At 42.4% G+C, this 15,177-nt stretch overlaps 1 protein-coding gene across 4 annotated transcripts; it reads left to right on the top strand.

Annotated features, from left to right (window-relative positions):
• Window positions 1-1,685: 1,685 nt before the first annotated feature.
• Window positions 1,686-11,858, top strand: RBM22 (RNA binding motif protein 22). 4 transcript variants are annotated; one of them, XM_032851575.1, is made up of 11 exons: window positions 1,686-1,834; window positions 2,276-2,329; window positions 3,286-3,315; window positions 4,372-4,504; window positions 5,798-5,898; window positions 6,000-6,172; window positions 6,965-7,165; window positions 8,364-8,528; window positions 9,271-9,359; window positions 9,573-9,680; window positions 10,992-11,858. In XM_032851575.1, the coding sequence occupies exons 1-11, from the start codon at window positions 1,781-1,783 to the stop codon at window positions 11,096-11,098; spliced, it is 1,215 nt and encodes a 404-aa protein (XP_032707466.1). In that variant the 5' UTR covers window positions 1,686-1,780; the 3' UTR covers window positions 11,099-11,858. The 4 variants fall into 4 exon arrangements, with proteins under 4 accessions (XP_032707466.1, XP_032707463.1, XP_032707464.1 ...); XM_032851572.1 differs by having other exon boundaries at window positions 10,764-11,858; XM_032851573.1 differs by having other exon boundaries at window positions 9,573-9,704.
• The last annotated feature ends 3,319 nt before the right edge of the window (window positions 11,859-15,177 follow it).

The raw sequence follows: 15,177 nt of genomic DNA, 5'->3' as shown, positions 1-15,177 counted from the left end.
AAAAAGTGAAACCACACAGTATTCAAAACCTATGGAATGGGGGCGCCTGGGTGGATCAGTGGGTTAAAGCCTCTGCCTTTGGCTCGGGTCATGATCCCGGGGTCCTGGGATCGAGCCCCGCATTGGGCTCTCTGCTTGGCGGGCAGCCTGCTTCCCCCTCTCTATCCGCCTGCTGCTCTGCCTACTTGCGATTTCTGTCAAATAAATAAAAATTAAAAACAAAACAAAAACCTATGGAACGATATCTGACGTGTATAATTGGAGTTCCAGATGGAGAAGAAACTAGGCAGAAGAATAAAGAAATGATGTCTGAGAGTTTGCAAAATGAGTGCCTGGCTGGCTCAGTCAGAAGAGCATGCACCTCTTGATTTTGGGGTCGTGAGTTTGAGCCTCATGTAGAATGTGGAGATTACTTAAATGAAAATTTTAAAAACTTAAAAGAATTTGTAAAACATAACAAAAGATAAACCACAGGGGCACCTGGCTGTCTCGGTCAGTAGAGCATATGACTCTTGATCTTGGAGTCCTGGGTTCGAGCCCCAGACTGGGCATAAAGTTTACTTAAAAATAAAAAATTAAAAAGGGGTGGCTGGGTGGCTCAGCTGATTAGGCATCTGACTCTTCACTTCAGATCAGGTCTGGATCTCAGGATTGTGAGACAGAGCCCTGTGTCTGGCTTTGTGCTGGGCATGGAGCTTGCTTAAGATTCTCTCTTCCTCTACCTCTACCCCACCCCAACTAGGAAAAAATAAAATCTTTTTTAAAAAGACAACAAACCATAGATTCAAGCTTAGGTAAGTCCAAGAACTTTCTCACATGAGAAAATATATACTTACCATTTGATCAAGTAATCACATTTCTTTGTATTTACAAATGAAAACCTATGTCCGTACAACATATATGTGAATATTTATAATGGTTTTATTTATATTCACTGAAATTCGGGACAACTCAAAGGTCTATCAACTGGCATATGGATTTTTTAAATCCCCCGATACATTTATATATTAGAATTCTCAGCAATAGAAAGGAACAAATTACTGATACATGTAACAATATGGATTTGTGGTCTCACCATTTATTAGCTACAGGACCAGAAGAAGCAAGTTACCCAATTCTAAATTCTAAACTTCAGCTTCCTTTTCTATTAAAAAAAAAAAAAAAAAAAAAGGACAACCATACTTGCCTAGAGGGTAGTGGTTGCCAGATAAAATACAGGACATCCAGCTAAACTGGACTTTCAGATAAACGAATCACTTTTTGGTATAAATACGTCCCAAACATATTTATACTAAAATGTGGTGGTTTGTTGTTTATCTGAACTTCAACTTTAAGGAGACGTTCTGTGTTTTTGCTTGCTAAAGCTGGCAACCTTACAAAGAAATTGTGATTATTAAGATACTGGCACAGCCCAGTTCGTCCCCCATTAGGCGTAATAAGCGCTCCATGAGAGCTAACGCTGTTTTAGTCCCAGCCCCTCTTTCCTTACTTGTTCCCTTATTTTTTAGCTCCATTTAAAAATAAATCAACTGTACTTGTGGCCCCTCTTCCCACCCAGTGACCAACTCCAAGAGAGCACCGGGTTGCAACCCACTAGCACTCCAATTGTTAAGCGAAGACACCCTGGGTGACGTCATGACGCACAAGGTCCACCCCCAAGGGCGCCCAAGACGCATAAATAAGACGTCAACGGGCCGGGAGCCAGCCTCGGGGCCTGACGGGATTGTGGCGGTCCTCTTTCCCAACTCGGAAGCCTCCGCTGCCTCCAGACGCTCTCAAGATGGCGACCTCTCTGGGTTCCAACACCTACAACAGGCAGAACTGGGAGGATGCGGTGAGTATGCCTGCCGGAGGAGGACAGAGGGAGGCGGCGGAGCCGGGCCTCTTTCGGGCAGGCAGGGCCGTGGCGGTGGAGCGGCCGAGGGAATTCCGGGCAGGAGCCAGCGCTGCGGCCTTGCTCGGCCAGAGCGGGAGACTGGAGGGCGGCCCTCCTCCTCGGGGCTTAGAGGGAGAGCGCTTAGCCAGGGTCCTGGACCAGTCCGCTTCACCCCCTTGCCCTCTCCACGCACTTCGCGCTGGTCTTTTCTCCCGCCGCCTGCCGGAAGTGCAGACAGCGCCCCCTCCCGCGACCTGGCCCGTGCTAGACCTGGGGTTCCTGCCCCACCGTGTCCCCCACCCTCGCTTCTCGCCTCCTCTCCCCCCGTCCCCGCGAGTGTGGCTGAGATGGTAGGGTCTTCGGAGCCCGGCTCTCAACCAGATTTCCCATTTTCACCAGGACTTCCCCATTCTGTGCCAGACGTGTCTCGGAGAAAATCCGTACATCCGAATGGTGAGTGATCGCGTGTGAAACGGAAGTTATTCAGGTTCTGCCAGTGTTGTGGTGTTCGCACGCTGTCCATGAAATGCTTCTCTTAGTCAAGCCAGAGTATTGATGCTCCTTTACTCACCCAAAGCATAGGACGATTTGCAAAGTGCTGTCATGCTTATTCTGTCTTTGAAACTCAGTAGCAGTCCTGAGGTTTAGGACTGATAACATAACAGCTAATATTTGTTGAGCGTTTATTTACCTAGCAGTTAGGTCTGTTAACCCGAGGCAGAGACAGTTATGTCTTTTCAATATGGCAGGTAAGGAGTGGAGCTTGGATTTAAATTCAGATATGTTGACTCCAGGAACCTTAGCAAGGTAGAAGGAGAATCAGGACTAGATAGTCGGTGTCCTGACTCCTAATCACATACCTTTTGGCCACTGCCCCTTGTAGTTTCTTTAGTGTAAGGTAACCCCATCCTTATAAATGAGGGTAAAATAATCAGTAATTAACATTTAATGATTAGAATAACGCTGTGTTGTGATCGATCTCAGAGATCTTGATTGACTGTATGTATACAGAGTATCTGCACAGGGTTGGTCTATACTAGTTACCCCTGACTAACCTTTATAAAATGGACTGGCCAGAGCTATGTCCTCCATGATTTGGGGACTGTGGGAACTGTTAGGAATTTTAATTCTTAGGAGAGAACTTGGGAGTCAGAAGTGAGCCTAAGAATTGTGTCAGTGGAAAGATACATATTTGCCTTAGATTCTAAGATTCTTCAGAGATTGTGATTCATAGTAGCTGCTTAGAGTACCTCTGCTCTCCCACACCTCCAGTAGGTGGTCCCCCACCACCACCTTGTTAGGAGGCCAGGGATCTCCAGACACATTTCTTGGGTTGTCTTTAGGGAAGGAGCAGACATCTAATTTTTGTCTTTCTGTAAACTTGCTCTTTTCTATTTTTTCTGTTTCAGACCAAAGAGAAGTATGGGAAGGAATGTAAAGTAAGTATGTCTGTTTAAGAATAATGATTTAATTTTATTTTCCTTTTCTCTTTTCAACTTGCTGGGCTTCTCCAGTAAAAGCCAGTGCTACATAGACTTTCATATTATCATTTATATACTCATTGACTGTTAACTGTTTAGTGTGAGAGGTAAGAAAGTGAGCCCTGGGACACCTGGGTGGCTCAGTTGGTTAAGCAGCTGCCTTCGGCTCAGGTCATGATCCCAGCGTCCTGGGATCGAGTCCCACATCGGGCTCCTTGCTCTGCAGGGAGGGAGCCTGCTTCTCCCTCTGCCTCTGCCTGCCATTCTGTCTGCCTGTGCTCTCTCTCTCTCTCTCTCATAAATAAATAAAATCTTAAAAAAAAAAAAAAAAAGAAAGAAAGTGAGCCCTTTAATGTAAAGGTTCTTTTTTTTTTTTTCTTTTTTAAGATTTTATTTATTTATTTGCCTACACAAGTAGACAGAGAGGCAGGCAGAGAGAGAGAGGAGGAAGCAGGCTACCCGCTGAGCAGAGAGCCTGATGCGGGGCTGATCCCAGGACCCTGGGATCATGACCCGAGCCGAAGGTAGAGGCTTTAACCCACTCAGCCACCCAGGCACCCCTAATGTAAAGGTTCTTAACCTGGTATCTGTGGATGGGCTTTGAACCCTCTGAGATGATATACTGAGTGTTGTCTGACAATGCGCATAAGGGTTTTAGCAGAGGAGGAAGGTCATAGCTGTCATAAGATTCTTAAAGGAGTGTATAGCACTCCCCATTGCCCTGCCCAAAAGAATTAATGGTCCTGTTATTAGTGGTAGTTATCTCTGGTGTTGGGAGGACTTTGACTTTTGCATATTTCATTTCTGTACTATATGAATTTTTTAACTCCTGGGGAAGGGTGTTGTAACTGGGATTGAAACATCAGATGGTATTTAGACTACATGGTTGCTAGGGTCTCCTTTAAACCGTAGAGTCAAGGATCTTTCCTTTCGGTCTCCCATTGTTATTAAGTCTCATGGCCTTATTGTCCAGATCAGCACCATTAATGCTCTGGCTCTCATTTTGCTTTCCAGATCTGTGCCAGGCCATTCACAGTGTTTCGCTGGTGCCCCGGGGTCCGCATGCGTTTCAAGAAAACTGAAGTGTGCCAGACCTGCAGTAAATTGAAGAATGTCTGTCAGACCTGCCTCTTGGATCTGGAATATGGTATGTCTGCCCTGTGTAACAGATCTGAAAGCATGTAGATGCAGGTGTCCTAGATGACAAACCGATCTTTTTGTTTCCCATTTCTCACCCCCCTCTGGTTCTGACCCCACTTTGGAGTGCCCGCTGTGCTCTACTTTTCCTAGAAGAGGAGAGTCATACTAGGCCATTCTAGAGCCCTTCTGAACAATAGGAGGAATTTAAGGAAAAGTTGGGAATTGATCAGAATTGGCCCACATCTCTCTCATGTACATCCCTATAGCCAAAATGAAAGGAAGACATCGTTCCTGTGCTTCGTAATTTCTTTGCGTTGGGCTTCTTTCAAGATTCAAAGCTCTTTCCCACAATCCTTACCAGAAGCAACAGCTAATTGTGTTTTAGGTTTTTGTCTCAACTGTATTTTTAGGACTGATAGACCGAGACTGCTTCTATTTTAAGAGTAACTGCTTTTGAGGGTTTTTTTTTGTTGTTGTTGTTGTTGTTGTTTTTACCTACAGGTGACTTTTTGTTCATGGAAAAAATACTTTTTCAATAAGAGTTGCTACTATACAATAAAATAAAATGGAAAAATAAGTTTATATGTATGTTAAGTTCAGAAAGATAGCTGCTAATCGAAGTCCTGGTCACATACTGTTTAATATTATTTATATATTTGTTAAAAGTGTTCTGGTTCCAGAATACTGTGATCCTTACGTGCGTGTGGCTATCCAGAGGATCTGTAAGACGGGCTTAAAAGTAGCTCACTTGTGGGGCGCCTGGGTGGCTCAGTGGGTTAAGCGTCTGCCTTTGCCTCAGGTCATGAATGCAGGGTCTTGGGAATGAGCTTCCGTGGAGCTGCTTCTCCCTCTCCCTCTGCCTTCTTCTCCCGCTGCCTGTGCACGGGTGTATGCGCACACTTTTTCTCTCTGTCAAATAAATAGATAAATAATCTTAAAAAAACAACAACAACGTACTTTTTACATTTATTTTAAACGCTGTTGTAATAAAAGCTATTGTTTATTATATAAGCTGTTATTCACTACGGGTCAAGTCTGACCGTAACAAAATGTTACTCATCTAAAATATGTTCTAAAACATTGATTTCAAATTTCATGACAGCTCAGGAATTTGGACATTTTCATAGAATGCTCTGTGGTAGTTTTGGCCTGACAGCAATAAAGATTTTGAATAAAAATAAAGCGTCTGATACCTAGGAAGCTGGAAAAGGGAGTAATGACGTTGTATTCCACGTGCAGTTGAGTATGGATTTGTTTTAAAATATATCTTGAGGGTTTTTCCTCTTTTCCTTTGTGCTAGGCCTGCCCATCCAGGTCCGTGATGCGGGATTATCTTTTAAGGATGACATGCCAAAGTCAGATGTTAACAAAGAGTACTACACGCAGAATATGGAGAGAGAAGTATGCTGCCGCTTTCTTGATGTAATTTTATATTTGGTAGAATCCTAGTGGTTTGACACAGTCTATCCAATTTATCTTTTGAACTTGTCATCCCTCTATAGATTTCTAACTCTGATGGAACGCGGCCAGTTGGCATGTTGGGGAAAGCCACCTCCACCAGTGACATGTTGCTCAAGCTGGCCCGGACCACACCCTACTACAAGAGGAATCGACCCCACATTTGCTCCTTCTGGGTAAAAGGAGAATGTAAAAGAGGAGAGGAGTGCCCATACAGGCAAGAGCTGAATTGCACTTTTATTATTGGCTTTCAGATACTTAGTCATTTAAGAAATGACTATTTCTGATTTAAAATCTATAGGTTTATATAACTAGTATGATAAATGTCACATCTTAGGGCTATTACATTTAGAAGAGCTTGTTGAAATTACTGTTTTTATTTGTAATGGGACTTCTACTCATAAAAGCCTTGGGAAACTAAGTTGTTATGCCATGTGTTGACTCTAAAAGTTTCTACCTGGGAGCTAAGTCATCGCTGTCAGGGTGTACATGTGTAGTTGAAGTCCGGTGAAGGCCAGGCCTCTCAAAGGTTTGTGAGTATGTTTCAGTCAAGCCTGCCAAGCATCTGGCCTAGGAGTTCTTGATTTGGGGTTGATTCACCTTACACCCACAAAAATAATTATCTGTGCTTTTTTCTGGGCCTGGCCCATAGTTTTAATGAGACCGTCAATGGCATGCAAGACCTCAGATACATTAAGAACCATTGACCTAGAGAAGGGTAACCATATTTTGGTTACTTTTTGTTTTGAAACGGATTGTGCCAATTTCTTGATAAAGAAACTCTGTTACCTTAGATGACCATTTAAATGGCTTTTAGGAGGCTGGCAAGTCTTTGTGTAATACAATAATTCCTTTGGTATTAGCTCTGTCGTGATAATTATGTTTTGGGATGACTGGTTTCTAGTTCAAAAGGCATTTCTGGGTATGTGTATGTAGCTACTATTGGGTGATACCTATAAATTATTTTCCTTCGTTTCTCCTTAATGCACTGTTCTTTCCTGAACCATAGACATGAGAAGCCAACAGATCCAGATGACCCCCTTGCTGATCAGAACATTAAAGACCGATATTATGGAATCAATGATCCTGTGGCAGATAAGCTTCTAAAGAGGGCTTCAACAATGCCTCGCCTGGACCCACCAGAGGACAAGACTATCACCACGTTGTATGTTGGTGGCCTGGGCGATACCATTACTGAGACTGATCTAAGGTTTGTAGATAAAATTTCATGAGCTCTTTCTGCTTTTAACTGCCCTGGAATACTTTTTTGGCAAAAACACAGGCAAGCATGATAATTTGGTACGAAGTACATTTTTTCTTTAGCCACTCTATAGTTAGTATCATGCTGACTAGAATCTTTATAAAATTATCCTTTCTGATGTCGGAGTAGTAATGTTCATCAGCTAACAGTGCTTACTTGATCCTTGATCCTTGCGTATAGTAATGATTACATGAGATTCTTTTTTTTTTTTTTTTTTGGAGAGGCTGTGAGCGGGAATAAGGGGAATGAGGAGCAGAGAGGGAGAGAGAGAAACTTAAGCAGGCTCCACACTCAGCATGTCGCTGACATGGGGCTTGATCTCACAACCTTGAGATCATGACTTGATCTTAAATCAAGAGTTGGATACTTAACTGACTGAGCCACCCAGGTGCCCCTACATGAGATTCTGTTTGATCTAATAGCCAATAAGAATTTCTAAACTACAGCACGTATCCAAGTGTGATTAATTATGTCAAGGAGGGAGAACTTGGCAATTACAAAACTCGTATGGTTTAAATTGTTAACTTTTTAGAGAGATTTGTATTTGATGTATTTGTATTATCCTTGGCTTGTATTTTGCTTGGCTGGATGGCACTTCTGGATAGATAGTGATGGAAATTACCTCTTGCAAAGAGATAAATGAAGAGGAATCTCCTATAAGCATGTAACACGCCCTCCGTGGCCTTCTCTATTACACCTGGTCTGTGTGAGCTAGGCCATCCCTGCAATGTCAGATATTTCCCTGCTCCTCCTCCCTTTTGTTTCATTGTCATCGTCATTGTCACTGTCGTTATTTTAAAACCTTAATATAACTTTTAAATGTTCTTGGTTCATGAGCCGTGGGGGCTATAGTTTGCCAGACCCTTATTTCGGCCTTAGGTCCCTAAGGAACCCGCTGGGGCCCTTTTTCCTCCAGGCAAAAAACCTCTGAGATACTAGTAAACCATGTTTTACTCATTTTTTTTTTTAAACTCTCAGTGAGTAGCACCCACAGTAGGGCAGGGTATTGGGGGGACTACCTGCAGGTGGTTAGACAGATAACCACGGGGCCACCTGCCTCGTGAGTCAGCGGAAGAGTGGATAATCCATCACAACCGCCTGGAGTACGTCCATTAACTCTCCCGTTTCTCTGCCTGTGTCCCTTCAGAAATCACTTCTACCAGTTCGGGGAAATCCGGACCATCACTGTCGTGCAGAGACAGCAGTGTGCGTTCATCCAGTTTGCCACGAGGCAGGCTGCAGAGGTGGCTGCGGAGAAGTCCTTTAATAAGTTGATTGTCAATGGCCGCAGACTCAACGTGAAATGGGGAAGGTGAGCGTTAGACCCCTTTAAAATACCTTCGTAGGCATTTTCAAGAAAGCGTTCCATTATCTGGGGACTAGGATGTTTCTGGTGAATAGATGTAGATCAGTAGGACTATTAAAAAGAAGTCTTCATTTTCTAACACTTCAATCTTGTGACATTGGGAAAGTCCTGCTTTGGAAATTCATTCAGGGTTCTGATGTAGTAATCTACTCCTTTGAAGGTTCATGTTTTTTATGACCAGCTGTTACAGTTCTGATGTGATGCCAGGATATGAAAAGTGGATTTGAGGGTTTACAAATGCATTAGACCTAGAGTCCACCCTCCAGAGGCCCGTTGTCCAGTGGAGAAGGAAAGCTAATTCCAGTTTGAAAGTGATGATTGTGAAAGAGAGGCTCGGGTGAAAGGCCCTGGAGGTTCAGAGGGAGGACAGGTTTCTGACTGTGAAGCAGGAAGGGGATCTCGAAGAGCAGCGGCACCCCCAGACCAAGTGCTTCCGGTGTGCGAAGTCAGCCCTGTGCCGGGCACACAGAGGTCGCCTCTTCTCATCCATACGTTCCCTGCAGATTTTGAGTCCAGGTCTTTCTGGCATTAAAACAGTTGCTTTTACCGCTCTGCACTGTGGCCTTTATGGAGAAGGAGTATTTGCCGAAGAGGAGGCGGGGATGAAGGATCTCCGCTTGACTGAGAAACCTGGGAGCAGGGCTATGAGAGAAGGTGGGACCTAGTGCTGATGTTGTGTGTCTCCCAGGTCCCAGGCAGCCAGAGGAAAAGAAAAAGAGAAGGACGGAACCACAGACTCCGGAATCAAGCTTGAGCCTGTCCCAGGACTGCCAGGAGGTGAGTGCAGACTTCGTGCCCGCCCAGGGGCTTGCTCACGTCAGGGGCTCACACCGCCCTGACGTTCCTCAGTGCGAGGAGAGGCCTGCTGGCTCGCTTCCGGCTCCCGCAGCAGCCCTTTTCTCCCAGCAGCAGCCCAGGATTTTACAGGAGGGGGAGATGATGTTACACAATCATCTTCCCTCTGACTGTTGCCTCTTTTCTGTTCTGCAGCTCTTCCTCCTCCTCCTGCAGCGGAAGAAGAAGCTTCTGCCAACTACTTCAACCTCCCTCCCAGTGGACCTCCAGCTGTAGTGAACATCGCACTGCCCCCACCTCCTGGTATTGCCCCGCCCCCTCCCCCAGGTAACGTCCATAGTCCTTGTCAGTAAATAAGGCTAACTTAGCCTAGAAAAATCCTTGTGAGAGTCTGTCTTCACACCTCATTATTATGTCTAAATTCTTTGAGTTTGCCCCATAGAAATCTGCAAGTAAACCTGATTTGTTAGGGACCCTGATCTTTGATTTCTTTTTTCCTGGCCTGCCAACGAGGGAAAAGTTGCCAGTGTTCTAAAGATCTGAGTGTATGTATATCAGAATGGGAGTTACTGGATTACACTGATCTATCATCAGTGTGTCCCCTGTTTTAAACTAAATCCTAACTGATGTCCTAGAGTGCCATTGCTTCAAGTGGATGTATGTGTCATTGTATAAAGCATTCATTACCTGTCTCTAAGATAGAGAGCTTGTGTCAGGCTGTAAATTCAGTAAGTCTTTTTACAAAAAATGTGTCAGATGAACTAAATAGTGTCCTTGGTCTTATAATTAAGTTAAATTTTGGCTCAAGTTACATATGGCTTTATCTTTAGCGGATGTGGAGGGAACAGTAATAAATGGTTCCAGTATCGCGTTGCTCTAGAAGCTGCCAGTGACCATGTGAAGAGTGTAGGTAAATCATAAGTGCCCGGTTCTCCTGCGGCAGAGTCCCCATCCTCTTTAATGAAGTCCTGCTTTCTGAACACCCTCCATTTGAGGATAAAGCATTGTTGGTGGTGGGGACAGGGTCTTGCCTCCACCTGATTTTTGCCTCCACCTGATTTCTTCCTCCCCTCCCAAATCCTGATTGGATCCTGTCCAGTACGGGTGGCATGTTCGATAGACACCAAAGGTTCAGATGACATATTAGCAGATATCTTGAGTCCTGTGGAGTTTTCTTTTGACCTGGTGTGAGGGGACAGGTTTCTAAAAACAGGGAGGTATTACAGGTATACATACGTTCCTAAGCAGTTCTGTGACTGACATGTTCTGAAGCCCTTTGTCAGTATGGTTTCTGTGTAGGTGGTTTTGACCTTAGAAAGATTCAGAGGTTTGAAAGGTTGTCAAGGAAACTGCAAGCCTAACAAATTTGTCCTCTCCTGTCTGCAGGTTTTGGGCCACACATGTTCCACCCAATGGGACCACCCCCTCCTTTCATGAGGGCTCCAGGACCAATCCACTATCCTTCTCAGGACCCTCAGAGGATGGGAGCTCATGCCGGGAAACACAGCAGTCCCTAGCACATTATCACCACTCCGGGGCTTTATAGAAGAAAGGGCGCTGAAAAAATCCCAGTACATGAATCTTGGAATAAATATATTTTTCCTTCCTTTGTAGTTTCCATGGTAGCTGAATGTGTTCAGATGTGGGCAGTCAGAGAACGACAGCCATGCTTCCTTACACGTATTCCAAGGATTGATGGACCTCAAATAAGCTGCCATTAACACATCTGGTCACTGTTATAACATTACTAATCAAACTTACTTCTATGGCAAACAAGCAACTGGGTGAATTGGAATGTCTAACGGAGTTACCATGCCAATTAGATGTTCATTTTGTATCTTCTTTGGGGGGAAAAAATTGACCTGCAGTAAAATCTTTTTGACCATTTTTATGTCCATTGGGTATTTTTCCTTTTTATCATCTGCAAAAAGATTACTATTACTAATCATTGTAGTGGCATGAGTGTGATTTAACACTTCAGAAGTCAACATTAAAGGGACAAGTAGAAACCAGCACCCAGCACAGCCCAGATCTTTTCTTACCTCTCCTTTCCTCATTTATTACTAAAGGAATCTGGCGGATAGTTTTACCTCTGTGCGCTACCAAAACAAGACAAAAACAAAAATTGCTTTTTATTCCCGTCAATTGGATGGAAACACAAATGTGGAGCTGTGTATCATTGAAGAAATCTGGTGTCTGGGATGAAATTGAAAGAGCTTCCTGTAAGACATGTGAACAAACTGTGAGCTAAAAGGCGCCTGTGCGTGTTGGAAGACCTGTGACCTGCAGCTGGGACTGTCACCTCTAGCATTCACCTTCGTGTGTCTTCAGCATCTCGTCCTCAGCCCCCGCTTCTGGCCAGGGGACTCTGTTTGGTCTTAGAATGTTTGGATATAACTGAATTGTAGATGGTAAAAATAATTGGATGTTGTGTTGTGTTTTTTTTGTTTTTAAAAAATTAAAACGGGTCAATTTTCCAAACGTCGTCATAGGCTTATTTCTAGATTTTTGTTTTCCTTATCCTTTGGTAGCTCACCTTGAGGTCAGTAGACGTTGAAAACCGGTAAATTTTTGGCTTGAGACTGTTTTGATTTTTATTCCTGTATCCATTTTATGATGGGCCTTTTTAGTAAGTACTTATGGGTATGAGGTTGAAATAAGATAATGCGTAGAGGGCACTCAGCACAGAACCTGTCACATGGTGGTTGGTAAGTGGTAGCTTTAAAAGGTCATTGCCATATTATACAGGTCCTTTTAAAGGGAAACAAACAAAAGTTATCTGAAATTCCCTTTTTCTGGAAGTCAATTCCATGTCATTTACCTAAAATAGATACTTAATGGGATGGACATAACCCATACAATACCCATTTTTAGGTTCTCTGGAGAATTTTTTTTTTTCCTCTAGAGGGCTTCATCTTGGCTTTTTTTGTTGTTGTTTTTTATTAAGTTTTTTTTTTTAAGTTTAAAAATCTGGAAGGACTTAGAAAATTTGATTTACTTTCTAGTAATACTGAATGTGAATTAATGAGGGTACTTCCAAGTATTTTGACACCATTTTGGGTGGGGTTGGGTTTGTTTTTGTTTTTGTTTTTAGTCTACTTTCTAACACGTAAAAATTTTGAGCCAATTTGTGAATAAGATGTGGATTACATATAGTGTTTTAATAATTGCCAAGTTTATTTATATCTACATATATAAGTATATGACTCCCAATTGTATATTCTTTTTGAGAAAGAGGAGGTTCTAAATTTTGTGCAATGTCTGGCTATGGATAGATATTTTTTGAAAAGCATAATATGCCAGCATAAATTGAAGTATAGAAATGATGCTCAATCTTCCTTGAGTAAATCAGAATTAAGAGCAATTAGATTTTGACAAAAACTCTTAGGTACTTAACTCCGTTTCCTTTTCCTCTAGGCACACAGCTGGGGGCACACTTGGTGAAAAGTAACCTTTGCCATTCCCAGACCAGGTCTGTAAAAACATCTCACTTAATCCTATGAGCTCTTTCCCTCTCTGGCTAGACACACTGGCATGTACTGAAGATGGGAAAGTCACAATGGAAGGAACCTGGGTTCTCTATCACTGCCTTGAAGAGAGAGCATTGGGATGGGAGGAATTTTTGTTACAGTGAGCTGTCGAGACCTGGGGATTTATCTGTTACAGCAGCTAGTGTTAACTCTAGTAACAGAACAGTAGTTGACTCTCAACACACAAAAAGAAAAACCCCATTTTTGTTTACAGCAAATAATGGTTTAAACAGACTCTGGAGCCAGATTACTGCGTTCAGATTTTCACTTGAGCACCTCCCAGTGGTATGCCCTGGGGCACATTACTTAACCTCTGCCTACTTGTCATAATGCTACAGCCCCTAACCCTTCTTGCTGCCTGTAGTATTTTGAGGTCCTCCCCTCCTGGAGAAAGCTCAAAAGGTACAGCATCATGACAGCTGAACTAAGGCAGCTCATAGGGCAAAGAGTGATGTGAAGCCAAGTTTTAGAAGCCAAGTCAGTGACCCACTGTATTGTCACCTGAAATGAAGGGAAGGAGGGGTCTAGGATGACCGCCCCCTGCCCCACCCCCGGCCCACCAGTTCTCTGGTTTGCTCACGTGGGTGGAAGTTCCCTGACAGAATGTTGGATAGGGTTGGAGAGTGAGATTGGAAAGTAGGGATAGGAAAATGAGTCCAATGTGGGGTTTGGTAAGTTTAAGTCACCTGTGAGACCGGTGGCAATTCCCAGCCCAAGAGGAACTGGAGCTTAAGAAAGATCAAGATTTGGGAGTTTGTGATGAAGTAGCATTTGAAGCTCTGGGTGTGGAGTGAAATCCTGCAGGACAGGGATCTAGAACATTAGTTCTTAAACTTCAGTAGGTTAGTTCCTTCCATGGGTCTAAGTAAGTGGGTGAGGCAAAGACCACCCTCTGAGAAACACTGATACAGGACAAAATAGCTTTCTAAGTTTAGAAAAAGTTATCCTCCATAGAGATCCTCTAGTCTTCGAATTCTCCGAACATTTTATTATGAAAATTTTCTAACATACAGGAAGGTTGAATGAATTTTAATGGGAGCAATCCTGTATCTACTCACTAGATCCACAATTAACATTTGGCCATATTTGCTTCACCACAGATCTGTATTCCTTTATGCACCCATCAATCTATTTTTTTGCATTTCAGAGTAAATTGAAGACATCAGTATACTTCACCTTGAAGCACTTAAGCATTTATATAATTAACCAGAATTCAATATTTGTGGATTTTCTAGGTAAAATTTACATAGATTGAAATGCACAGATCCTGAGTATGTTATTCAGGAATTTTAACGTTGTATCCATCTATGTGACCCAAATCCCTGGCAAGATGTAGAACATCACCATCATTCCAGAAAAATTTCCCCTGTTCTCCCCAGTCAACACCCACCCCTCACCAATCTCCAATACGATCTAGTCGCATTAACATCAGACAAGGGGACTTCCTAGCAAAAAGTATTATTTTGATAAAGAGGATCCTTACGTAATGATAAGCCCATAGTCATAGTGTTTTTTAAATTCCACATCTGATTGAAATCTTATGGTATTTGTTTTTCTCTGATACACTGATTGATTTCTAAATGTCAAAGCAACGTTGCATTTCTGGGATAAGCCTAACTTAGTCATAATTTAATTTTCTTAAATTTTTTAATTTTATTTTTTCCACTCTTATTGAGATGTAATTGGCACATAACATCATATCAGCTTACGGTGTACCATGTAATTTGATACTTGTACATAGCAAAATAATTACCAAAATAAGTCTAGTTCCCATCCATCACCTCACATAGTTACATTTTTTCTTGTGTTGAGAACTTTTAAGATCTGTTCTCTTAACCACTTTCAAATATGCTGTATGGTATTGTTAACTACGGTCACCATGCTGTACATTACATCCCTAGAACTTACTTATCTTACAGTAAGAAATTTGTGCCTTTTGACCACCTTCACCTTCATCTGAAGCCCTATGACCCAACACAGTCATAATGTATTTTATATACATATTTATATATCATATATCTCTATATTTATGAATTACATATATAGATATATATTATACATATATATGTTAATATATAAATATATAATAATATATAAACACCTATATGCATAATATATAAATATATACAATTATGTATATATAATACACACACACACACACACACACATATATATATCACTTGGGTTTTCTGTGTTTATGTTCATGAGAAATATTGATCTTGAATTTTCTGTAATGTCTTTGTCAGGTTCCTTCTGGCTTTATCAAATAC

This window comes from Lontra canadensis, unplaced genomic scaffold (assembly GCF_010015895.1).
Source record: "Lontra canadensis isolate GAN:19392208 unplaced genomic scaffold, GSC_riverotter_1.0 scaffold5, whole genome shotgun sequence".
Lineage (NCBI taxonomy): Eukaryota > Metazoa > Chordata > Mammalia > Carnivora > Mustelidae > Lontra > Lontra canadensis.
This window is presented reverse-complemented; position numbering and strand designations above follow the sequence as displayed.

Coding starts and splice junctions, on each gene's coding strand:
- RBM22 (XM_032851571.1), top strand. CDS start 1,781: ATGGCGACCTCTCTGGGTTCCAACACCTACAACAGGCAGAACTGGGAG. Junction 1,835..2,275: donor GGCAGAACTGGGAGGATGCG/GTGAGTATGCCT, acceptor CATTTTCACCAG/GACTTCCCCATTCTGTGCCA. Junction 3,316..4,371: donor AGTATGGGAAGGAATGTAAA/GTAAGTATGTCT, acceptor TTTGCTTTCCAG/ATCTGTGCCAGGCCATTCAC.